This window comes from Myxine glutinosa, chromosome 4, assembly GCF_964187855.1.
Source record: "Myxine glutinosa chromosome 4, kmMyxGlut1.1, whole genome shotgun sequence".
In the NCBI taxonomy this organism is placed as follows: Eukaryota; Metazoa; Chordata; class Myxini; order Myxiniformes; family Myxinidae; genus Myxine; species Myxine glutinosa.
Genome location: NC_136264.1, coordinates 41042483 through 41069826, shown reverse-complemented (window position 1 = coordinate 41069826; position 27344 = coordinate 41042483). Strand labels below are relative to the sequence as shown.

Below are 27344 nucleotides of genomic sequence, written 5' to 3'. Positions count from 1 at the left end.
TTGAACAACCTCACTTGGTAGTTCCAGCCTTCTTTTGTTCCTTTTCTATAATTACTACTGGTGTGGATTGACTGGGAGTGGGATGACCATTTTGATGTTGAGGCATCTTCAGCAGCAGGCGGCTGGGAGTGAAAGTCTTTGAGCTCTCTGTTCAACTATGACCTGATTTGCCCAAAAACACTCTTCAAACCTGATGCCAAAAGCTGCCGCAAAATAAACCAAAAGCTCTAGCAGTGCGAATCTCTGCTACATCTTGGGAACAGCCTCATTCAGTTTCACGTTATCATTTTCCATCAACGGTGTTCGACTAATATTGTCCTGGAAACTCCTCACTGAATGCGGATGAAATGCAAAAAAAACTTACTGAGTCAAGTCATGATCATCGTGCGATGTGTTGATGCCGGACCTGACAAACCAACTAAACACCTGTAGTGGCATGTCCCAACAAGACCCAGTATCATTGGCTGATTAAAATTAAAGATTCTCATTGGCTGATTAAAATTCAAGCTTCTCATTGACTGATTAAAATTCAAGATTCTCATTGGCTGATTAAAATTCAAGATTCCCATTGGCTGAAAGACTGTGATTATACTATCACGTGTTTATCATCATTCCCCAGTCGCAGCAATGGCAGCCAGGTACACACCAGCATAGAGCTGCCAATGTAATGCTTTATTGAAAATGATGCAAACACAGCATCAAGCTGGCCATCGTACTGATGGGCTTTTGAATTTAGTTGCAGAAATGATCGCTTCTTCGTCTTTATCTCATATATGCTGTGGTGGCATCACTGTATTTGTTTTGCAGGATTGAGTGTTCTCAGCAGTTCAGTGTCATCTCCATCGGTGTCAGAAACCCAGAGCCCACTCTCTATACACTCCTCGCCAGGTAGAGACTCACCTCTGCCCAGTCCAAACATCTCTCCACCACCATTCACTCCAAGCCAAGACCTCGCTGCACAACCATCGGCCTTCCCAACGTGCCCTCCACCAGCCTTCATGCCAGGCCGCTCTCCTATTGCACCGACGGTTTTTGAGAGGCCGTCGCAAGGTCTGCACTGCACGCGAGATGAGGAAATGGACTTGTTGGAAGGTCCTCAGCCACCAGTGTACCTTTTTCCAGCAGCGACGCTGTGCGGCAGGCAGTCAGGGGTCCAAGTGAAGAAAGAGATGGTTCAGGCAGACCTGCTTTCTTTCAATGAAAACCTAGAGAATGAGGAACTGCTCCCAACCATGGAAATGCTCCAGGTAAGCATTCCAGCTTGGATTGTATTCAAATTACTTTTAAAAAGTTAAATTTCTAACAAACGACATCACTCAAAAATGTGTTGAATTGATTGTTGTTGAAGTTTATGGCTCATGAATTGGAAACTGCAGTTAATGAATCACACTTTTCTTGTAAAAATGCCTTCCATATTGACGATCATACAATAGTCGTTAACTATTACCCCCACCACCAAAGGTGGGTGAGGTTTATGTTTTTACCCCTGTCTGTTTGTCTGTCTGTCTGTTTGTCTGTCTGTGAACAGGATATCTCAAAAAGTTGTGGACAAATTCGTACGAAATTTGGTGGACAGGTTGGGTGTGGGACAAGGAAGGATTAATTCAATTTTGGTGAAGATTTGAATGCGGATGCAGATCAGATAATTTTTTTAAGTGATTCTTCGCCACTGAGTGATAGGGCCGAAAACGATATATAGCAGGATATCTCAAAAAAGTTGTGGACGGATTATGACAAAACTTGGTGGATGAGTGTTAGGCGACAAGAAGAAGCCAATTATATTTTGTTTCAGGTCCAGATCCAAATCCAGCCAATCAGTGGGATACAACACATACACTTTTCAGCCTGGCAGAGGTATGCGCTCTACCGAGTGACGTTCGAGGTTTTATACTGATGTAAGGCTCGTTCACGGAGGAGCTGAAGGATGTAGGGGGCTATAATGTCAGTTTCATTTACAAATCCCATTAACTAACTTGTATGTATTATGCTTAACATTTTTATCCACTTAATATTAACCAGATTGAAATATTGGATGACAGAAGCTGAGGTCATCGTACTGACATGAACTAGATGGAGCAGGTACAAACAAGCAGGGGAGCAGAGGAGGACAAGGGGACAAGGAGAAATTTAACATGCGAGCAACGATACCCGCCCTATGGGCGGGGCTTCAATTGGGAAGCCCAAATGAAAAGGCAAAATATCAGAAATTGAAGGGTTTTTTTTATTTCAAACGATTCATATAAACATCCGTTGAGTCATATCACACGCAAATCATCAAAATCTAAACAGTATCTTTAGAATTTCAATAAAAGCCACATCACTGTTCATATCGGTAAATATTATTCCATCGTGTTTCAAATCGTGATCGATACGTGATGATCGTGAATCGTGATCGATAATCGTGTTCACAATCACTGTCTTATCGTGTTCACAACGATAATTGTTCACAACGAACGATAATCGTGTTCACAATTAAAAAACTGTCTTCATCACTCGCCCTGCACTGCCCTCTCTCCACCTCACCCCAGGAATACCTTTGGCTACGGCTTCCCCTTCGCTCCCACCTTTTGTTCGTATGTGTGTTGTACCGTCCACCAAACAGTGATGACTCCATCTACATCTCGCTGTCTGATAATATGGACCAACTTCTATCTACCCATCCCAACTCTCTCTTCCTCATATGTGGTGATTTCAATTGTCACCATGCCAGTTGGCTGGGTATGGGTACCTCTCTCACCAGCCATGGCTCTTCAGCAAAGGACTTCTGCGACTCACTGGGACTGACACAATCTGTCAATTTCCCGAACCTGATCTCAGTCAACGGAGCATCTTCTCTTCTGGACTTGGTTATGGCTAACTTCCCTGAAAATGTCTGCTGCTCTTCTTCTGCTCCAATCGGCTCATCTGATCATGTGCTTGTTAAAGTGGACATCTCTCTGACCATTCTCAGAGAGCCTCCTCAGCGTCGACGAGTCTGGCATTTCACTCAGGCCAACTGGCACGGTTTTAAAGCAGCTATCAATCATCTGGACTGGTCTCCCATCTCTACCGCCTCTGACATCAACTCAACCTGGGAATTCTTCCAAAGTAAATTGCTCTCTCTCATGCACAGATTTATCCCATCTCGTCTTCAGTTGTCATACCCTTCCTCCCGTCCATGATACACGGAATCTTGTGGTGAGGCTGTTGCCCAGAAACAACTTGCCTTTGTCTCCTGGAAAGCAAATCCAAAGGAAGGAAATCTCATTTCCTTTCACAAAGCCCGAAACAAGTGTGTGTCCACCCTCAGGAGAGCCAGGAAACAATATCTCTCCGTTTTCAAGACCGAACTCTCTTATCTGTCTCCCTCTTCCAAATCCTGGTGGCGTCTGGTCAAATCTTTCTGGTGTTTGTTCCCCATCCATCCCCTCCCTCACCTCAAACGGCTACATGGCTGACTCCGCACGTGAAAAAGCTGAATGCCTCAACTCTGTGTTTGCCTCTAAATCTTGTGTCCCAAACACATCCCTCTCTGTACCCAGTTATACCCAGTTGCTCCTGGACTCTGTGTCCTTTCCTCCTGACAAGGTGGAAAAGTTTCTGTCAACCCTTGACTCTGATTCTGCAACTGGACCTGACGGCATCAGCCCACGGGTCCTAAAATCCTGTTCTTCCGCTCTTTCACTCCCTCTCGCTGTTCTCTTCACCCTCTCTTTTGCTCAAGGTCATCCATCTGCTTTTCCAAGCCATCTGCTTGGAAATCAGCCAACATCACCGCTTTGCACAAAAAAGGTGCAAAAACAGATCCAGCAACTACAGACCAATCAGCCTTCTCCCAATTATCAGCAAATTCATGGAATCCATCATTGCTTCAGATATGAAATCTTTCCTCTTCTCCAATGGCTTGATCTCTGATCATCAATTTGGTTTCAGACCTGGTCACTCTACTCTGGACATGCTGCTTCTGCTTTCTCAACAATGGATGGAGGTCCTCAATGCCAAACAGGAAATTAGAGCTGTCTCCCTTGACATATCATGTGCCTTCGATACGGTCTGGCACCCCGCTCTGCTCACCAAACTCTCCTCCTTTGGTATCCATGGAAATCTCCATGCATGGCTGGCGGACTTCCTCTCTAGTCGTAGTCAACGTGTGGCCCTGAATGGGTTTCTCTCATCTTCTCTTCCTGTTCAGGCTGGAGTTCCCCAAGGCAGTGTTCTGGGCCCTGTGCTTTTTCTGGTCTTCATCAATGATCTCTCTGACTCTCTTGAAAATCCTCTCTATTTCTTTGCTGATGATTCTACTCTCTGTCGCTCCATTCCTCATCCCTCAGATCGGCAGTCTGCAGACCTGGATGAAATCACAGATTGGGCAAACAAGTGGAACATGTCTTTCAATCCTGACAAATCTCACACTCTTACGATGTCTCTCCGAAAAGACCGACTGGACAACCCTCCCATCCACTTTCTGAATAATCCTCTCCAAGAAGTTCTGTCACTCAAGCTTTTGGGTCTCACTATCTGCCATCATCTTTCCTGGGAAAACCACATTTCAAATCTGGCCTCTAAAGCCAGTCGCCGACTGGGCATCCTCCGTCGTGCGAAGTCCTTCCTTGGCACACCTGAGCTCCTCACCACATACAAGGCTTTCATCCGCAGCTCAATGGAATACTGCTCTCCCCTCTGGGCTGGTGCTCCTGCCTTCCACCTAGCTCGTCTTCACGCTGTTGAAACCAAAGCGTTCAGAATCAGTGGAATCTCCTGCGATGAAGCTAACTCCAAGGGCCTTTCACTCACTCACCGCAGGCAGGTTGGTGGTCTTTCCGTCTTCTACCGACTCCTCTCTGGCCTTGCCCCCCCAGCTCTCTCTGGGCTCTGACCCCCAAATATTCCTACAGGTCGCACAAGATCTGCCTGCAACCCTCTTATGGTTAAACTGCCAAAATCATGACTCTCTGCTCACCTTCACTCCTTCATTCCTCTTTTCTCCCACCTCTGAAACAAACTCCCTCACTCTCTTCAATCCCACTCCACCCTCCAGGTCTTTAAAACAGCTGTTCACCACTATCTCTTATCTTCCCCCATCCAAAACCTTGATCTTTTCTACCCCCGCTAACTTCACCCCAAATCCACTTTGTTGAAATACCAACTTCTCTCCTGGAAGTCCTTGGTGTCCTTGTGTTTTATCCTTCTCCCACCCCCTCCCCCCCCCCCCCTTCCCACGCCTCCTCCCCCCAAGCCCTCTCCCCCCCACACATCTCCCTGCTCTCAAATGTTGTGTTTGTGTGCTTCCCTTCTCTCCCCATCTTGTCTTCCGCTCCCTCTTTTTATATATTTTGTTTGTCTGGTTGATTTGTTTGTGAAATAAATGTTAACTCTTTCACGAGCCTCGATTCAGTATACAAAAAAAAAAAAAAAAAAATGTCGTATGTACTCCCAATACGTGTACCAAATTCCCGATACGTGTAACTGTACCAAATCAACAGTTAAAAGGATTTTGAGCCGATAGGTGTTATGGCCTTGGCAAGATCGATGGAGACAATGATCTGTTAGATCTGATCCTCCATGCCGAAGTGCAGATCCTCCGTCATGCCACATCCGATCGATGCAGCTGTGCAGCGATTGGTGCAGCTGTTTGTGCGGCGCACGGTGTAGTGATCGGTGCAAACGTGGACTCCCACACTGCCACATCCTGCTGATACTTGCTCCCGCATGACGTTATTTTCCCGGGTGCCGCACAGACGGCTGCACCGATCGAGATTTAACGGATGTTTAGCTTAATCGTTTAAAAGAAAAAAGGCCTTCAATTTCTGATATTTTACCTTTTCATTTGGGCCTCCCAATTGAAGCCATGCCCGTAGGGCGGATACCGTTGCGAGTCGTCACAATGAGAACAACGAACGTTATGCGAACGCGAATGTTAGCAACGGTACCCGCCCTAAGGGCGGGGCTTCAATTGGGAGGCCCAAATGAAAAGATAAAATATCAGAAATTGAAGGCTTTTTTTCTTTTAAACGATTCATATAAACATCCGTAAAATCATATCACACGCAAATCATCAAAATCTAAACAGTATCTTACTATAATTCACCAAATGTCCCACAGTGATCGATACACTATGATCGTGATGATCGTGATCATGAATCGTGATCGATAATCGTGTTCACAATCGCTATGTCGTATGTACTCCCGATACGTGTTTCCTTCAGTTGAAATGGGTTAGAATTCTCTCAAGCAGGAATTCAACCCGTGTCCTGATCGCGGCATCGTGGTTCCTGATCTTCCTTCCTTCTTCCTTCTTCAACCTGATCGCGGTTGAAGGCAGCAGGAAGTTGGGGTGTGAAGAGAATGACAGAGATCTGTAATCTGGTGGTGAAAGAAGGCCGCATTCCAGTGGATTGGGAACTGAGTACCCTCGTCCCTCTATACAAGGGGAAAGGTGACCCTCTGGAGTGTGGCTCGTACCGAGCGATAAAGTTATTGGAGCATGGAATGAAGGTATTGGAAAGGGTGTTGGAGAGGAGGATAAGGAAGAAAGTGAAGATCGACGAAATGCAGTTTGGATTTATGCCAGGAAGAGGAACGACAGACGTGCTTTTCATTGTGAGGCAGTTGCAGGAGAAGTACATGGAGAAGAGGAAGAAGTTGTTTCTTGGGTTTGTTGATCTGGAGAAAGCATTCGATAGGGTTCCACGCAAAGTATTGACATGGGCAATGAGGAAGTTAGGAGTGGAGGAATGGTTGATCAGAGTGGTGATGGCAATGTACAAAAGAGCGCGCACAGCTGTAAGGACGAAGGACGGGAACAGTGGAGAGTTTGAGGTGAAGGTGGGAGTGCATCAGGGGTCGGTACTAAGTCCACTACTATTTGTAGCTGTGACGGAGGTGCTGGCTCAGAACGTAAAGGAGGGTTTTCCGTGCGAGTTGTTGTATGCAGATGATCTGGTGTTGATTGCGGAAAGTATGGATGGACTGAAGGAAAAGATGAACAAGTGGAAGGAATGTATGGAGACAAAAGGTCTGAAGGTGAATATCGGAAAGACGAAGGTGATGGCAAGTGGTAAAGCATGTGGTGAGGTGGAAAGAACTGGGAAGTGGCCCTGTGCTGTGTGTAGGAAGGGTGTCGGAGTGAACTCCATTCAATGTACAATGTGCGCTGAGTGGGTTCATCAAAAATGTAGTGGTCTTAGAGGGTCATTAACCAGTGTGGCAGCTACATTCAAATGTAAGGTGTGCACAGAGGGAGCTGCAGATGGAGGAAATGTTGAGTTGGATCTTAGAGACGGCGTGAAGCTGGAAGGTGTGAAAACATTTTGCTACCTCGGAGACATGCTGAATGGATAAGGTGGATCAGACTCGGCAATGGTTGCTCGAGTGAGATGTGCATGGAAGAAGTTTTGGGAACTGAGTGGCGTGCTGATGATGAGGGGAGTGTCGTTGAAGCTGAAGGGAAAGGTGTATGCTGCATGTGTGAGAAGTGTTATGATTTATGGGAGCGAGACATGGGTAATGAACGTATAGCAGCAACGAAGGTTGGAAAGGGTGGAAATGCGAATGGTTCGACGGATGTGCGAAGTATCGTTGAGAGAGAGGAAGACAAATGATGAATTGCAAAAGATGATGGGAATAGAGCCTGTGATTCATGCTGTGAAGAGGAACAGGTTGAGATGGTTTGATCACGTGTTGAGGAAGGATGAAAGTGACTGGTTGAGAAGAGTGATGGAAATGAATGCAGAAGGAAGTAGAGGACGGGGAAGACCGAGAAAGACTTGGCTGAAGATGGTGGAAGAAGAAATGCGGGCAAGGGGGTTAACAAGGAGAGATGCAGAAAATAGGGCAAAATGGAGAAGATTGTCATGGGGACCGCAAGGCTAACCCCCGCTCTAGTCGGGAAAATGGCCTTTAAAATGCATGTTGTTGTGTTGTTGTTGTCCTGATCGGTGCAGCCGTTTGTGCGCGCACCCGGGAAAACAACATCGTCACAATGAGAACAATGAACGTCATGCGAACGCGAATGTTATGCGGGAGTCCAAACCCTGAGAATTCTGGAGACTAAAGCTGAAATTTGGAAAACTAAATAGCCTATTTTACTCCTGGAGATCCTAGGATTATTCACCCAAAATATCGTTGAGATCAGTTCAGCAGTTTTTACGGTACCTTCGAACATACAGACAGGCGGACAGACAGACAGACAGACGGACGGACGGACATTTGATGAATTATAGTAAGATAGGAAAATACATACAAACATGGTAATTGTAAATACTATTTGAATCTGCGATCCCAGAATGAACAACTATGGGTTTAGATCGAAATTCTTAACAGGCCCAACCCTTTTTATCGTATTTCAGCATTGCATAATCACATCCACATCCCATTAACTTTATCTACCTATCGTGTTTGATTTACTGGGCCTGGTAATGGCCTACAGACTTACTATTGATAAACAGTGGCTTAGTGGTGGAGCGGGTAAGGTCTTCTTGCAATGTATTTTTTAATATACAAGATATTCTACTGTGGGTTATATCAATTTATTTGAATATACAAAATCTCGACTGTTTGAAGAGCCAGGTGATTTGGAGAAGGGGGGGGGGGGGGGAGTGGAGGGGGATGCTGAGAGGGGTGTAACAAGGCAACATACAGGTGCAACATACAATATCACAGGACTGATTGAGCAGAGGAAGTTAGACCAAAGGAGAGGCCTTAAAAAACATAGGCCACCGGCCTGTCTGCAATGTTAGAACAACAGGCCTTATGTTTTTTCCTCATTGTGTGAGATACAAATAGCGTCGATTCCACCGAACCCAGGAGAGCGTCGGCCCATGGGCAGGAGGCTGCGAGTAATTTGGTTGAGGGCGCAGCTGTGCCGCTGATGCAATGCCCATAGTTAGTTTGGGCAGGATTTTTTATATGTATGTCATTTTATTTTGTTCTCCCTGATGCAGCACCCATTGTCCTGCTGCCCTCTTCATAAACTGATCAGGAAAATACTCCAGGTCACTCCATCAAAAGGAACAACTATTACAGCTGTTAATCAGCTATATCCAGAAATCCTGACAGTGAATTCTGGGAAATCTAAGGGAAAAAATAAAAAACGGCAAACCAAATTCAAAGGTACATTGAAAGAAAATGTTTGTTTTGGAGTTCAAGAGAAATGGTGTGAAAGGTAACGCACGTATTTGACAATTCTTTCCAATGGACCACTTTCTAAGCTCTCCTGTCTGTCAAACTAACATTTTGTGTTTTCCATCGGCATCATCATCAGTCTTTCATCGTGCTGTTTGTCTATGTGTGTCCCTTCTCGTTATCCTGCTTTTCTTCTATTTGTTTATGCCTCTTGTTCCTCTCTGCTCCATTGTTAGTCTGTTGACAGCTTGTCTTCTGCCATCATCCTTTTCCATGAGTCCTGACATTTGTACAAAAAAGCTAAAATTATATTTACAAATGCACAATTTCTTTTCTCACGTTACATTGATGAATTTTGCTTTGTTCAATGTCGGCTCATCTCACAAACATTAAATTTGCATTGTGGTTAAATGCATTACAACAGGTTTTGAGGTTGATGAGCAATATTCCTGTTGTGGATAATGTTCCCCATATGATGTTTACAGGTGGATATGATCACCTTGGCTGAGCAGATAATCCAAGCCACCCCCGAGAGGATCAAGCAGGAGAACTTCACTCCGATGGATACACCTCTGCGTGAGCGGCAGGGAAACCACCCCATTAATCAAACCATGGCATGGCTCACAGGATACTTGGGTGAACTGGAAAACATGCCAAGCTTCTCCCAGCACAGGTGAAGCCGATTGCTGTAGAAATTGAGGCAGTAAACATCTTTTCTGTTTGGAAAATTTCCTTATGGACTGCTCTTTGTCTCTTACAAAAAATTGTGCATCAGATCTGATGATCTCACTGCATTCCATGGCAAATTGTATTTTTGTAAGGGATCTTTCTTTCCAAGTATGCACTTTGGTTCTTCATGTGAATTTGTGTATCTCAGGAATGCTATCAACATTGGTGCGTATTTGGAACTTAGAGAACGGTCCTGGAGAGTGGCATTTGTTGCCTATACAGTCACGTGAAAAAGTAAGTACACCCCAGGTAAAGTTTTGACTTTTTCAACATATTTCAACATACAGCTATTTGATCTTCATTTCAACAATATTGATAGATAAAGGTGATAAAATATAACAAATATCATGAAACATTTACATTTTGTAGTCCATTGTATAATTTAAATAAACATAAATGCAAATTTCGTATGTGGAAAAAGTAAGTGCACCCCTACATTTATCACTACTTCAAATACCTAAAATTAGAATCAGGTGCACCAGCTCAGGTGCAAATGATTAGAACATCATCAGAGAGGATCTTGGAGGAACCTGTCTTATTTAAACCTCAGACATGTACTTTGGTTTGCTCTTTGTTGTTGAAGTGTGCGGCGCCACCATGCCTCAATCAAAAGAGCTCTCTGAGGCCTTCAGAAAGAAGGTTATAGATGCCTACGAGTCTGGGAAGGGATTTAAAAAGATCTCCAAACAACTTGAAATCAATCATTCGACTGTCCGGAAGATCATCTACAAGTGGAGAAGATTCCAAACAACTGCCAACTTGTTCAGGCCAGGCCGCCCCAGCAAGTTCAGCCTGAGAGCAGACCGCAAGATGCTGAAAGAAGTCTCTAAGGACCCCAGAATGTCATCACAGGACCTACAGGTAGCTCTTGCCCCTGTTGATGTCAAATTTGATCTACATGGGAGGTGTGCCAGGAGGAAACCTTTGCTGTCCAGAAAGAACATCAGGGCAAGACTAAAGTTTGCCAATGAACACCTCGGCAAAGCCAGCACTTCTGGAACAATGTGCTCTGGACAGATGAGCCAAAGGTAGAGCTATTTGGCCATAGTACCAGAAGACATGTTTGGCGAAAACCAAAGACAGCATTTGACCACAAGAACCTGATACCAACTGTAAAGCATGATGGTGGAAATAATATGGTTTGGGGCAGCTTTGCTGCATCAGTTCCTGGGCAGCTCACCATCATAGTATCCACTTTGAATTCTTCATTGTACCAGAGGGTGCTTGAGGATAATGTGAGGCCATCTGTCGGAAAGTTGAAGCTCAACCGAAGATGCACCTTGCAACATGACAATGACCCTAAACATACCAGTAAATCCACCAAGGAATGGCTGAAAAGAAAGAAATGGAGGGTTCTGGAATGGCCAAGTCAAAGCCCGGATCTAAATCCCATCGAGATGTGGGGGGATTTGAAACGACCTGTGCATGCAAGAAACCCCTCAAACATCGCACAGCTGAAAGAATTCTGCATGGAGGAGTGGGCAAAAATTTCTCCCAGTCGATGTCAGAGACTGGTAGACAGTTATAAGAAACGCCTACTTGAGGTTGTTTCTGCCAAATACCACCTATTCGAGCCAAGGGTGTACTTACTTTTTCCACATGCGAAATTTGCATTTATGTTTATTTAAATTATACAATGGACTACAAAATGTAAATGTTTCATGATATTTGTTATATTATATCACCTTTATCTATCAATATGGTTGAAATGAAGATCAAATAGCTGTATGTTGAAATATGTTGAAAAAATCAAAACTTTACATGGGGGTACTTACTTTTTCACATGACTGTATAGTGTATATGAGTAGTCTTATGACCCCATTTTCAGTATTAACCCTCCTATTCCTACTTGGTAATTATTATTTTTTACCCCAATTTTCGGTTATTATTTTTTTTAGTTTTCAATCATTCAATTTTTCATTTTTTAAAAATCCTATACAGGGTTTAGGCTCATGGAAGAACTTGGACACATAACAGATCTATTTAATTTTTATATTTTTAATTATTTAATTTTTCAATTATTTAAATATTTTCACTCTTCAATTATCTAATTCCACCCCCCCCCCCCCCCCCCCAATTTTCAATTAATTTTTCAATTGTGTACTTCATTTCAAATTACTTGATTTTTCAAGTATTTATTTAATTCCTTCATTAGTCTTGGTGTCTGTGGTGTTTTGTTTTATGGGGAAAAATAATACGCTTGTTTTCATTATGAGGCAGAATTGCAAGTGCTACTCATTGGAAGATGTTTCAGTTAATGTTTTGGTCAGTTGTAGACAAATTACAAATAAATGACTCCGTTTTATAACGGTTTCATGAAATGTGTTTGTATACACCGTTTAGCGTACAATAGTTGCACGTACTGCTTATTTACAAAGCAACTGAAAACAATTGAACAAAAGTATCACCATCACAGTATTATGTACATATGACTATCTGCAAATAATAAAAAATACAATTGTCAGGTCTTTGCAGATATATCTCTGCAGAACAATGGTGAGTTTATACTTGTAACTTTTGACTTGCTTGATGGATTAAAAAAAACAATTTTTTTTTTTGGTACTGTAATTAAAATTGAATATTTAATCTGTGCTAAAGCGAATCCACACAAAGCAGGGTCGCACAGTGCATGGTATCACCATAATTCAAACAGACAAACACAAACAAAGAAACGCACAAGCAAACAACAAATCAAAAGATATATATATATATATTGAATTTTTACATAGTATGAATGCTATTACAATATACCAGATATGAATTTGTCCTGGTGATTCGTTGTTTAGCCAGGTTAAAAACTGCTGCATAATTGTATATCCTTGTATATTTACTGTTCCATATGTTCCATTAGCAATGCATCGAGTTGCAGTGCCCTCCATAATTATTGGAAAAGTGAAGTCAAATTTGTTATTATTGCTATACTAGCAGAAGTACCCGGCATTGCCGGGCGGGGGTGCGGAGGGGGAAGGGGAGGGGAGGGGAACGGGGGGAGAGCGAGCCCCTTGGTAAAGCGAGCGATTTTTTTTTTCATAGCGTTGTAGCGTTTCATAGCGTCATGGCGTCATAGCGTTCATAGCGTCATTGCGTTCATAGCGTCATAGCGATTTTTTTTTTCATAGCTTCATAGCGTTCATAGCGTCATAGCGATTTTTTTTTTCATAGCGTCATAGCGTCATAGCGTTCATAGCGTTATCACGTGATCGCTCTGAGCGAATCAGCGCCCACCTGCTCTGATTCCGTTGATTCCGTGCGCTGAAATGCGCTGAGGTAAATATGAATAAAAAATATGGATCGTCAAATATTTTGAGTTCGGCCATGTTCGTCCCAGGCTCAATGGCCATGTCTATGCCAAATATCAAGCACGTAAGCCTCTCCGTTTAGGAGTCTATCGGTAACATTACACACACACACACACACACACACACACACACACACACACACACACACACACACACACACACACACACAAACTGTGTTTTATATATATAGATATGAAATTTGGATTTGAGATTTAAAAAAATGAACATGAGGCAAGAGTAGAGAAAGGTTACCTTTTATTTCTTGGTAACATTGTAGAACAATAGCACTTTTATGTTCAGTCCCCCCATTATAGGTTAAGCATAAGTGAACATCTCACAAATGTTTTGATCATGGACTCGAGCATCTTCTCTCATCGAGAATACATATATTTATGAGCTTCTTCATTCATCATTGCCTTGCTTCTTGTTTGTCATGTGGTTATCATTTACTTTGTTTCTGATTCGTGATACATTCATATTTGTTAGATACAAATAATTCCCCTCAGTGACATTAGAAAACTGAAAAAAGTAAGTGTTTGCTTCCATACAAATCGTGTGTTCGCAACCTCTCACTCTCGGTAGCTATCTTTCCTGCCATACCCAACTGCTCCTGGACTCTGTATTTTGCTTGTAAATTGTAAATTCACCAACATCACAGGACTACAGATAAAAGGTGCAAAAATGGATCCCCTTAACTTCAGACATATCGGCTTACTTTCAAGCATCAGTAAGGTTATGGAATGCAGCGTCTCAGTTGATGTGAAATATTTCCTTTTCTCCAACAACCTCATCTCAGATAGGCAATTCCAGGCTCTACAGTGTAAAGGAACCGGAGGGGTCCGTTTGATCCGTTACTTCTTGACTGCACCACTAGCAGCCACATGTGTCAAGTGCGGTGGTCGTTGCACGCTTCCTAGAAATTTTCAATGTGTGGAAGTGACGACGTCACTTTTCAATGTGTGGAAGTTTTCTAAAAGTGACGGCAGGAGACGAACCATGATGTAAGACCCTCACACTTGGCACCGTATCTGAAGGTGGTTGAACGTGAAACGACCACCGTTGATGGTTCGTCTGCTGCCGTAGAACCTTCGCGCAGTTCACGGTCTGACATCCCGCGTTTGGGTGTTGTGAGGACGTTATCAGGCGAAGAACAGTTTTATATATTTCAGGGATGACCGGTGTGTACCCGGTGTGTACCCTGGTTTAGAATAGGTACACCGTATCCCTGCGCATCGTAAGAGGCGACCAAGGGTTGGCGTCAGGAAGGGCATCCGGCCATAAAAACATTGCCTCAAACAGGGAACCATGATTGTCATGGGGCTCGCAAGGCTAACCCCCGCTCTAGCGGGGAAAATGGCCTTAAAACGATCATTCATTCATAAGTCATGGAACAGGTGACTGACAGGTGTTTCTTGTTGCAATGATTGTTCATGCGTAAAAGAGCTGTGAATGTCTAGTCTTGGTTTTAGCCTTTGCTTTTGCCTTGGGAGTAAGCAATAAAGGAGTCAGAAAGAAACCACTGGTGTAGAGAACGGCCAGGTCGGCCAAGGGATACAACTGCAGTTGATGACAGAAAAATCATCAGAGCTGAGAAGAAAACCCCTGAAACAACTGTCAGTGACATCACCACCAACCTTCAGAGTGCAGGGGTGAAAGTATCAAAATCTACTGTTGGTAGAAGACTTTGACAGCAGAATTACAAAGTCTACACTGCAATATGCAAACCTCTCATCAGCACCAAAATAGAAAGGCCAGACAAGTACAGACAAGTACAGATACATTCAAAGTACACCGCCCCCATGCCAAATAATTAAATATCCTACAGCGCGCCATTGCCGGGGCGCCCGGCAATACCGCAGTGCAGCTCATAGAGACTGCATTGGGAGGGAGAGGTGTGCAATAATTGATTGATTAATTGTATAATTAAAATCAATAAAAGATTATCACAAAATATTTTCTTAATCAATTGGGTAATAGCATAACTAAACCACTAGTGCTTCATCCGAAGATGTATCTTTTAGAAATTTAATTAAATAAGTCATTAATAAAAAATTAAATAATTAATTGATTAATCAATAAATAATTAATCGATTAAATGATTAATCAATAAATCAAAAATATCCTTGATGGCCACATCACTTGGTCACTGTCATGTCCAAATATTAGCTTCCTAGCTCAAAAGGTGCCTGATATATTGGCCAAATGAGAAAGAAAATAAATAAATGATTAATAATGAAAATAAAGAAATAATAATCATTAAAAAATTAAATTATTAATCAATTCTGTCACAAAACACATAAACCACCACCATTTATTTCATCAGAATCTGTAACTTAAAAAAAAATTTTTTAGTCATTAATCGAATAATTAATCGATTAATTGATTAATTGATTCATTAATAAATCAAAAATAGCCTTTGCAGCCAAATCACCTGGTCATTGGCATGTCCAAATATCAGCTTCCTAACTTAAAAGGTGCCTGAGATAATGGTCAGAAGAGAAAGGAAATTTGATTAATTAAATAAGTACGAAATTAATCGCTAATAATTAAATAACTCCGCAATTAATTGATTAATCAAAAAACAAAAAATGCCCTTTTTGACAAAGGACTTGCTCGCTATTGTGCCGAAATTTCAGCTTCCTCGCTCAAAGGATGGCTGAGATATCGCCCGGACAACCAAGAAAATAAGAAAACAAGAAAATAACCAGAGTGAAAACTGAGTACTCCCTTTCAGCGTACGTCACTGCCGAGCCCCCTTCGGTGCCCGGCAATGACGTTTTGCAATGTCTGGCGATGGCATAGGAAAGGAGAGGTGTACAATTAGAATTTGGCAAGTACAGAGGTGAGCCAGTAGAGTTATGGAACAAAGTTTCATGGACAGGTGAGACCAAGATAAACCTTCACCAAAGCGATGGAAATGTGAAGGTTTGGAGGAAGGAAGGAACTGTATTTGATCCAAAGCACATACTACCTCATTTCCGAAGTATGATATAGGTGGAGTCATGGCTTGGGCTTGCATTGCTGTCTCCGGAACTGGGTCACTCCTCTTTATTGATGATTTAACTAATGATGGCAGCAGCAGAATGAATTCGGAAGTTTACAGAAACATTTTGTTTGCCTATGTACAAGAAAATGCCTCAAACTCATTGGGCGGCGAGATGATGACCCAAAACACACTGTGAATGCAACCAAGGAGTTCATCCGGGGAGGGAATTGGAAGGTTTTAGACTGGCCAAGTCGATCTCCTGATTTCAATTCAATGGAGCCATCTGTTCATTTGCTGAAGAGGAGATTACAGTCAGAAACCTCCCAAAACAAACAACAACTGAAAATTTCTGCAGTAAAAGCTTGGCACAGCATCTCACAAGAAGATACCAATATTTTGGTGATGTCGATGGGTCACAGACTCGATGTAGTTATTCCAAGCAAGGGATATATAACCAAATACTAACTACTAGCCGAAACCCGTGGAACATCCACGGAAGGGAGGATGTGTATTGATAGAGTGTACCATTATGGATGGCATAGGGGATTTGCTTGTCCGAGTAAGAGTTAGGAAGAAAGATGAGAATGAAGAGTGCGTATATGAACAACGATCGCCGACACCGGCACAAATGCATGCTCTGGATTGTCCACTCAGTGGACGGCTTGCTTTCGCCTTCGCCTGTCCAATCAGTGGACGGCTTGCTTCGCCTTCGCCCAGCAGACGCCAATACGATGGCGTCGTAAGATGGCGTCGTATCGGCAGTTAATCGGATGCTTTTGGGCCCCAACGTCGGCTAATTCAGATTTTTCGAGTATGGCTGTACGTGATAAACAAAGAGCGAGGTTCGCAGATCGTAAATCCATTAGTGCCGTGGGCATCGGGTCACTGGGTGCGGCGTAAAAGGGATAACAAAGTCGAGTCCTTACGCTATTATTATATAGATTATACATTAATTTACTTTAAGTTTATCTGTTCCAATACTTATGCTTACCTAAATGGGGGGAATGAACATAAAAAGTGCTATATTGTTCTACAATGGTAAAACATATATACATAGAAATACCAAGAAATAAAAGGTGACCTTCTGTGCGCTTGCCTCATGTTCATCTTTTGATCTCAAATCCAATTTTCCTGAATATATAGCAATAACAAATTTGACTTCACTTTTTGCAATACTTATAGAGGGCACTATATGTGTAAGCCTTTTCCCCCCAATATGTTTTCCTAACTTTCAAGGAACCCTTTTGCTGTGGAATATGTACAGTTCGACTATGGCGAGCACATTTGCTGTACCCTGGCAATGCTATTTAGGGGGTAAATATGAAACATCTAATACTCAACATACACATTAGGATATACCTTGCTGTCCTAATTCATTCACCATTATCCGCTCCTGCCATCTTTAGTAAAGGTCAAATAGCAATACCAACAATGAAGACAATTATAAGATGGTATATATCTTTGTTCACCTTATTCATGCCACACGCAGGTCCCTATACAACCAGCCTCTCACTCCCGCCTCAAACACCAGCCTGAGCCCTGTGAACTCTCCACTCAACGACATTGCCTTCGAGCGCATTGACACCCCCACAGCTGCTGACTGGTCGGCCTTCCTCAATGCTTCTAACAATGGCAAGATGGAGAACGAGTTCTCGCAGCTTACACTTTCAGAACATGAACAGCGTGAACTGTATGAGGCAGCACGCATCATCCAAACAGCGTTCCGCAAGTACAAGGTGAGGCTTGATGATGGGTGCGTCAGGCTGGGGAAGGGGTTTTTTTTTTTTGTATTTTTTTTTTTTGTATGCAAGATCGAGGCTCGTGAAAGAGGTAACATTAATCACACCATAAAGGAGTTGAAGGAACTCGTGCTACTTAAGGTTATGAGTCAGCTGAGGTATTTTGTATCACTTCTGTTACCGGACAAGCAGGACATAGACCTTTGAATGAGATGTAAAACTGTTTTAACTGTTTTTTCTGTTTTCTTGGCGTTTTCCATTTATTATTTTCTTGCGATCTCGTGATAAATTAAAGTAAGCCGATGGATGGAAGAGCTTTGCCACCTCACAGTTATTTATCTCTTCATTTGCATCAAGTACATCCTATGTTGGGTGGAATGATACAAGTTTGTTGATCGGTAAAGTAAGGCTGCCTTTTATTTTTACTTCACAGCGGTGTGCAAGTGAAGCATGCGGCCGCAGCGTGCTTGCACCCAATGAGCAGCGCTGCACGTTGCATGGCCGACGTCTCCGGGAACAGCAGGACATGGCTGCGGCTGTGATCCAGCGCTGCTACCGCAAGTACAAGCAGGTAGTGAAGATTCGCTTAATCCTATCTCACTTGTGTCTTTTTTGTATGTTTTTTAAATCTTTAGTATGTGTTCATAGCAAAGGGAGAATGATATGTGATGTCAACATGATTGTGAGGAATGCGCTTAGCTCGCAGTTTGTAGATGGTGCCGTCTCATTTTGAAATAGCAATGCACATCTAGGACCGTTCATGCTAAACGTGTAACTTGTGTTTTCCTTTTTGTGGCAATCCAAAGCTGACATGGATAGCTTTGAAGGTAATCCATTTACACATTTTATCCTACTCGTCTTTTCTGCCACACTTTTGTTCCATTCCATTGGGTATCGTCAGACGTTGGTCATGATGTAAGAGCGTAATTTGTATTGATTGACTTGGAGCCGGCCAGAAGTCCAGGACTTTACGGCATGATTCATGCTTGCAGTCCTGTTACACATTCCTTGAGGATTTTCCTCTTTGTTTTCATTGTTGAGCCAGGAACTCAAGATCACTGTGCACCTCTTTATCTGTGTGTTTTTTTTAACCTCCCTCTTTGCACAAATCCCTAATGTAACGGGATAAATTGCTACTTTAGCAACATAAACATGCATTATAAAACAGCAGTTGATTAAAGAAAGACATCAGTTGTAGTTTTTCTATGACGTCCTCCATCCAGTACTTGTCACCCCCAATAACCATCCTCCCTGCTGACCACCCCCATACTCTGACAGTATGCACTCTACAAGAAGATGACACAGGCAGCCATTTTAATCCAGAGCAAGTTCCGCAGCTACTACGAGCAGAAGCGTTTCCAGCAGAGCCGCCGTGCTGCTGTACTCATCCAGCAGTACTACCGCAGCTACAAGGAGTACGAAAAACTGAAACAAGGTCGCCGTGGAGCTCTGAGCCTACAGCAGAGGATGAGGTGGGCCGGCTCCCACTCCAAAAGGTGGATATTGCAATGGGTGAGGGGTAAGGATGTCAGGATAACTAATAAACTTTAAAGGCTGATTAAATAGCATGGCTATTCCTTCTTCATTTTGCTTAGTGGAGCACTTCTAAAATATACTTTTAAGTTACATTTTCAAGCAAACTTTATGGAAAAGGACTTTCCTACCTCTACCCCAACTACATCTTTCTTGACTTTATACAGTTGGATACAAAAGTCTGAGTCCACTTAAATCAATGCCAAACATTCTCATAGCACGATTTCAAACAACAATATTTCATTACACTGATATTTGTTGAGTCATCATTCTTTCATTGATATTCTTTATTTTATTATAGTTATTATTGACTGAAACTTTGTCTTCACAGAATAAATGAAGGGTCAACAAGTACAGATACATTCAAAGTACACCGGGCCCATGCAAATAAAGAAATAACATACACCGTGCCAGGCAATACAGCGTGCCCTGCGATACCGCCGTGCAGCACATAGAGATGGTATTGGGAGGGAGAGGTGTACAATAATTTTGATTAATTGCATAATTAAAATAAATTAATAATAATCGTAAAATAATTTCTTATTCAATTGGATAATAACAAACCTTAACCACCAGTGTTTCATCCGAAACTGTAACTTTTTGAAAATTAATTAAATGAGTCATTAATCGAAAAAAAATAACTAATTGATTAATTGATGAATCAATAAATAATTAATAGATCAAAAATGTCCTTTATAGCCACATCACTTGGCCACTGTCGTATCTGAATATCAGCTTCCTAGCTCAAAAGGTGCCTGAGATATTGCCCAGATGAGAAAGAAAATAAATAAGTCATTAATAATGAAAGTAAATAAATAATAATGGTAAAATGATGAAATTACAAATCAATTGGCTAATAGAATACCTAAACCACTACCGTTTCATCCGAATCTGCAACTTAAAAAAAATTAATTGTCATTAATTGAAAAATTACATAATTAATCAATTAGTTGATTAATCAATAAATCAAAAATCTCCTTTACAGTCAAATCACTTGTTCATTGTCATGTCCAAATATCAGCTTCCCAGCTCAAAAGGTGCCAGAGATATTGCCCAGATGAGAAAGGAAATAAATAAGTACTTAATTAATCGATAATAATTAAGTAATTAATCAATTGATGAATCAAAAAATAGCGTTTTTGCCAAAGCACGTGCTTACTATTGTGCCGAAATTTCAGCTTCCTCGCTCAAAGAATGGCTGAGATATCGCCCGGACAAACAAACAAACAAACAAACAAGAAGACGTCATGCGTAGCACGATACTTGCAAAATCCCCCGCCCCAAAAGTTTTCCATTGATACAGCAAATTGTCCATTTCATGAAGATTAAAATTTACAATCTTGATCAAAGCTCGGGTCAACAGGATGAAAAGTGACGATTTTTCAGATAAAAAATGATTTTAGAAGGTTGACCTTGAGTTGACCTTTGACCTTTTGACCTCATAAATAGTTGGTTTCCCAATTCAGTGAGGCAATACGCAAATGCTGTTCTATTTTCAAGTCAATCGGATGAAAATTGATGGGTTCTCAGATGAAAATTGATGATTTTGGAAGTTTGACCTAGAGTTGACCTTTGACCTTTTGACCTCAAAAATAGTTGGTTTCCCAATTTAGTGACTCGATATGCAAATGCTGTTCAATTTTAAGTCAATCGGTTGAGAATTGACAGCTTTTTGGATGAAAATTGATGACTTTTAAAATTTGACCTTGAGTTGACCTTTGACCTTTTGACCTCAAAATTAGTTCATTTGCCAATGTATTGACTCGATATACAAATGTTATTCAATTTTCAAGTCAATCGGATTTAAAATGGGGATTTTATAAATTTGACCACCAGATGACCTTTGACCTCAAAATCAAGAGGCTTCTCAATTGGGACGACCTAGACAACTTGGTGAAGTTTCGTGACGATCGGTTTAGAATTGTGACCTGTCGGCCGGTGACAAACAGACAAACAGACAGACAGAACCACAAACGCAACCGACGAATATACTTGAAAAATCTTCGATTTTGCAAGTAACAAATAAGAAACAACCGGAGTGAAAACTGAGTACGGTCGGACCCCGCTATTCGCGGTTGATAAAATGTGACTTGCTTCTTTATTCGCAGAAAAGTGTCCCGCAAATTCGCGGGGTTTTTTTCTATTTGCCTCACCATTTGCATGATTATTGCCCAGATCCGCGGGTTTTGTCTTGCCATTTCTGGAACTTTCATCAACCTTCGCGGATTATCGTCGACATTCTTGCGATTTGCCTCACCATTCATGGATTTTGCCTCTCCGTTCGCGGTTTGTTCCTCTCTATTTGAGGATTTTCACGACTCGGGAACCTATCCCCCCTTTTTCCATTGAAACAATGCCCCGCCATTCGCGGTTTCGTCATTCGCGGCATTTTCCAGGAGCGTATCCCCCGCGAATAGCGGGGTCCGACGGTACTCCCTTTCAGCGTGCGTCATCGCCGGGTCCCCTTCGGTCCCCAGCGGTGACGTCATGCAGCGCCTGGAGATGGAATAGGAAAGGAGAGGAGTACAATACATTTAAGAGATTTCAAATTTATGTGAGTGGTCTGACTATGCTCTGCAGTTCTTCTTTTTTTTCTTTTTTTCTTTTTTTTTGTATACTGAATCGAGGCTCGTGAAAGAGCTAACATTTATTTCACAAACAAATCAACCAGACAAACAAAACACACAAAAAGAGGGAGCGGAAGACAAGATGGGGAGAGAAGGGGAAGCACACAACCACAACATTTGAGAGCAGGGAGAAGTGTGGGAGGGAGAGGGCTTGGGGGCAGGAGGCGTGGGAGGGGGAGGGCGGGGGGGAGAGGTATAAAACACAAGGGGACCGAAATTAGCGGGGGTAGAAAATATCAAGGTTTTGGATGGGGGAGGATAAGAGATGGTGGTGAACAGCTGTTTTAAAGACCTGGAGGGTGCAGTGGGATTGAAGAGAGTGAGGGGGTTTGTTCCAGAGGCGGGAGAAAAGAGGAATGAAGGAGTGAAGGTGAGCAGAAAGTCTTGATTTTGGCAGTTTAACCATAAGAGGGTTGCAGGCAGATCTTGTGCGACCTGTAGGAATATTTGGGGGACAGAGCCCAGAGAGGGCTGGGAGGGCAAGGCCAGAGAGGAGTCGGTAGAAGACGGAAAGACCACCAACCTGCCTGCGGTGAGTGAGTGAAAGGCCCTTGGAGTTAGCTTCATCGCGGGAGATTCCAATGATTCTGAACGCTTTGGTTTCAACAGCGTGAAGACGGGCTAGGTGTGAGGCAGGAGCACCAGACCAGAGGGGAGAGCAGTATTTCATAGAGCTGCGGATGAAAGCCTTGTATGTGGTGAGGAGCTCAGGTGTGCCAAGGAAGGACTTCGCACGACGGAGGATGCCCAGTCGGCGACTGCCTTTGGAGGCCAGATTTGAAATGTGGTTTTCCCAGGAAAGATCATGGCAAATAGTGAGACCCAAAAGCTTGAGTGACAGAACTTCTTGGAGAGGATTATTCAGAAAGTGGATGGGAGGGTTTTCCAGTCGGTCTTTTCGGAGAGACATCGTAAGAGTGTGAGATTTATCAGGATTGAAAGACAAGTTCAATTTGTTTGCCCAGTCTGTGATTTTGTCCAGGTCTGCAGAGAGTGAGGAGGCTGCAGACTGCCGAACTGAGGGATGAGGAATGGAGCGACAGAGCGTAGAGTCGTCAGCAAAGAGATAGAGAGGATTTTCAAGAGAGTCAGAGAGATCATTGATGAAGACCAGAAAAAGCACAGGGCCCAGAACACTACCTTGGGGAACTCCAGCCTGAACAGGAAGAGGAGATGAGAGAAACCCATTCAGGGCCACACGTTGACTACGACCAGAGAGGAAGTCCACCAGCCATGCGTGGAGATTTCCATGGATACCAAAGGAGGAGAGTTTGGTGAGCAGAGCAGGGTGCCAGACCGTATCGAAGGCATGTGAAATGTCAAGGGACACAGCTATAATTTCCTGTTTGGTGTTGAGGACCTCCATCCATTGTTGAGAAAGCAGAAGCAGCATGTCCAGAGTAGAGTGACCAGGTCTGAAACCAAATTGATGATCAGAGATCAAGCCATTGGAGAAGAGGAAAGATTTCATATCTGAAGCAATGATGGATTCCATGACTTTGCTGATAATTGGGAGAAGGCTGATTGGTCTGTAGTTGCTGGGATCTGTTTTTGCACCTTTTTTGTGCAAAGCGGTGATGTTGGCTGATTTCCAAGCAGATGGCAGATGACCTTGAGCAAAAGAGAGGGTGAAGAGAACAGAAAGAGGGAGTGAAAGAGCAGAAGAACATGATTTTAGGACCCGTGGGCTGATGCCGTCAGGACCAGTTGCAGAATCAGAGTCGAGGGTTGACAGAAACTTTTCCACCTTGTCAGGAGGAAAGGACACAGAGTCCAGGAGCAGCTGGGTACGACTGGGTACGGTGGGTATAGAGAGGGATGGGTTTGGGACACAAGATTTAGAGGCAAACACAGAGTTGAGGCATTCAGCTTTTTCACGTGCGGAGTCAGCCGTTAAGCCGTTTGAGGTGAGGGAGGGGATGGAGGGGGAACAAACACCAGAAACAGATTTGACCAGACGCCACCAGGATTTGGAAGAGGGAGACAGATAAGAGAGTTCGGTCTTGAGAACGGTGAGATATTGTTTCCTGGCTCTCCTGAGGGTGGACACACACTTGTTTCGGGCTTTGTGAAAGGAAATGAGATTTCCTTCCGTTGGATTTGCTTTCCAGGAGACGAAAGCAAGTTGTTTCAGGGCAACAGCCTCACCACAAGATTCCGTGTACCATGGACGGGAGGAAGGGTATGACAACTGAAGACGAGATGGGATAAATCTGTGCATGAGAGAGAGCAATTTACTTTGAAAGAATTCCCAGGATGAGTTGATGTCAGAGGCGGTAGAGATGGGAGACCAGTCCAGATGATTGATGGCTGCTTGAAGACCGTGCCGGTTGGCCTGAGTGAAATGCCAGACTCATCGACGCTGAGGAGGCTCTCTGAGAATGGTCAGAGAGATGTCCACTTTGACAAGCACATGATCAGATGAGCCGATTGGAGCAGAAGAAGAGCAGCAGACATTTTCAGGGAAGTTTGTCATAACCAAATCCAGAAGAGAAGATGCTCCGTTGACTGAGATCCGGGTCGGGAAATTGACAGATTGTGTCAGTCCCAGTGAGTCGCAGAAGTCCTTTGCTGAAGAGCCGTGGCTGGTGAGAGAGGTACCCACACCCAGCCAACTGGCATGGTGACAATTGAAATCACCACATATGAGGAAGAGAGAGTTGGGATGGGTAGATAGAAGTTGGTCCATATTATCAGACAGTGAGATGTAGATGGAGTCATCGCTGTTTGGTGGACGGTACAACACACATATGAACAAAAGGTGGGAGCGAAGGGGAAGCCGTAGCCAAAGGTATTCCTGGGGGTGAGGTGGAGAGAGGGCAGTGGAGGGCGAGTGAGGAAGAGAGTTTTTTATGAAGATAGCAACCCCACCTCCAGGACGAGGCTCAGGTCTATCATACCGGAGGAGGGAGTAACCTGGGAGAGATACCAAGGCATCAGAGACACCATGAAGGAGGAAAGTTTCTGTTAAGCAGATCACATCTGGTTTGTCAGAAGCAACCTGTATGGAGAGGTCAGTCAAGTTTGAGCGAAGGCCCCGGATGTTTGAGGTCCATACCGTTAATGAAGAGGAAGGGGGAGCATCGGGTCCAGAACAGGGGGGGGAGGGGTAGGGTAAGATGTTGAAGAGGAGGAAGAGGTAGGGAGAGCTGTTGAAGGTGTGTCAGAGATTACAGAGATTTCAGAATAGCTTGGAGAAAGGGAAGAATGGGGTGGACAAAAGGTTTGATGGAGATTGGGTGAGGCACAGTGAGGTGTTATTTGAGGAGGGGGAAGAGCGAGGCAGAAGGTTGGGGGAGATGAAGGTGAAAGTTGGAAGGGGGAAGAAGCAGGGAGGATGCTTTGAGGAGGAGGGGTGAGAGGGGAGTCTCGGAGGGGAGGAGCGAGGGAGAGTCTCGGAGGGGAGGGGTGTGGGGGGAGTTTAGGAGGGAGGGGAGGGAAGGGGCAAGGGGGGAGATTTGAAAGGGATGGGTGATGGGGAGGATTTGGAGGGGAGGGGTGAGATTGGATTTTGAAAAGTGTACGATTCATGGGAAACGAACATTTTTTGCAAAATGAGTTTGAGACCTTCGAGTCAAAAATACGTTTGAGGACACTGGAGGAGGGGTGGAGTTCTGGATAGTTTAGGGAATGTAGAAAGGAGGAACTGTAAGAGATGGTATTATATATATTTTTTGGAATGAATAGATTTGGTGAGCAAGACGAAAGCATCCTTTTGTAGGAAAAGAAGAAAAAGGTGTTATAATATATGAGAGAAAATAGTTGTTCAGGGGAGAGATTATACATTTCTAACCACGTGATCGCGTGATCGCGAACGAAGAACGAACGAACAAAAAGAACAACAAATAAACGAATAAGACCTGGGAAGGAAATATTTTTTGGGGTTTTTTTTGTTTGTTTTTTTGTTTTTGTGAGTAGAGATATTAAACAAGGAGATATGGGGTGAACGACTGGGACGAAACAGAGAACGAAAATAATTTCAGCGCATTCGACGAATCGCTGAGAGAAAAACAAAACCACAAGGTCGGAGACGGTACGGTAGCCGAACCGAAGCCTACGAGTACTAGGCCGCAGAATACTCGATGCGCATTAACCGACGATTGTGATACATGTACGAAAAATTAGCACCGAAAATTTTCCAAAAAGATACGCTATAGGTACAGACACCGAAAGATAGATACAGTCTCGACAAAAACACAATTGAGAAATATCACTTAGCTTCGAAAGCGTGAGCGCATGGAACAGCTTCGAAAAGACGTGACCTCGCCGTGATCTCGCGAGATCTCCGATTACAACACAGTTGGGAAAAGATTGGCTCAAAAACAATCTGTAAACTAATCAAATCAATGCCAAGCAGAGTTGAGGCATTTCTCAAGGCAAAAGGGGTGGGGAGTCAGGATGGTAAGGGGTCACACTGATTAATTGATTATATGTAAAAACAAATTTCATTTTTCCTCTTATAACAACAGTTACTCTATCCATAAAATTTCATGGGAATCCCTATAAAGTGCTTTGTGTTTCATATTATGACGATTTATTTTGTTATCACATCTATCTGAATAAATTTGCTACTGCACACAGACTGTTGTTCCCAGCTATAGTTTTACCTGAAATGTCACCCTATTTCTGTGTTTGTTTCACTGTAACTGTCTGTGTTTGGCGAGAAACTCCTTTTATAATTTTGCTGCAGTGAGAGACGTTTTGTGCATTGCGGTTATAATATTGTCTTTCAAACATTCATTCATTTTGGAAACCAAGTTGATATTAAATACAACAATGGTATCAGTAGTTTAAGGTGGATGGCTTGCTTATATGCATGCAAATAATTGCATAAAAATAAAAAATATCAGTTTACAGATCATTCCATGTCCTTTCCATCATCAGCAAAGTGATGTAATCCATATGTGCAGTCGATCTGAAGAAATATGGCAGGGGAAAATATTATTGCATCACTTTTTTATTGCACAGACAGAGGTCAATTCCATGTTCTCGTCGGAGGTGTATAAAACAAATACATTGATGATAAGACTCGGAAGATAATACCCAATTAAAACAATATGTAGTTCCATCAAGTCATGATCGACTTCTGATGACATTAATGATCAGATTTCTCCAAACATCCCAATCATGCACTGCAGCCTAGTTGCAGCTTTTACTGCATCCATTCAGCATATACAATATCTGCCTCTTCCTCTTCTTCCCTCAACCTTACCCAGCATGGTTGACCTCTCCAGACTTTAGTTTTCTGCAGCATTGTGTCCAAAGTATAACAGTTTCTGATTTACCATCAGCATTTCTAATGTATGTGGTGGTCTAATTTATTCAAGCA

General features: G+C 43.0%; 1 protein-coding gene across 7 annotated transcripts in view; it reads left to right on the top strand.

Moving 5' to 3' along the window:
• The window catches only part of LOC137424604 (calmodulin-binding transcription activator 2), an 884665-nt gene that overhangs the window by 848465 nt on the left and 8856 nt on the right, over positions 1-27344 (top strand). For 3 of the 7 annotated variants that reach the window (XM_078775656.1, XM_078775655.1, XM_078775652.1), the window contains 5 exons: positions 808-1247; positions 9588-9775; positions 17606-17852; positions 18289-18426; positions 19134-19351. In XM_078775656.1, the coding sequence (XP_078631782.1) occupies positions 808-1247; positions 9588-9775; positions 17606-17852; positions 18289-18426; positions 19134-19351 (1231 nt within the window). Of the gene's footprint in view, positions 1-807; positions 1248-9587; positions 9776-17605; positions 17853-18288; positions 18427-18661; positions 18683-19133; positions 19368-27344 lie in introns of all 7 variants that reach the window. The other 4 variants (XM_078775657.1, XM_078775654.1, XM_078775653.1 and 1 more) reach the window with 3 other exon arrangements.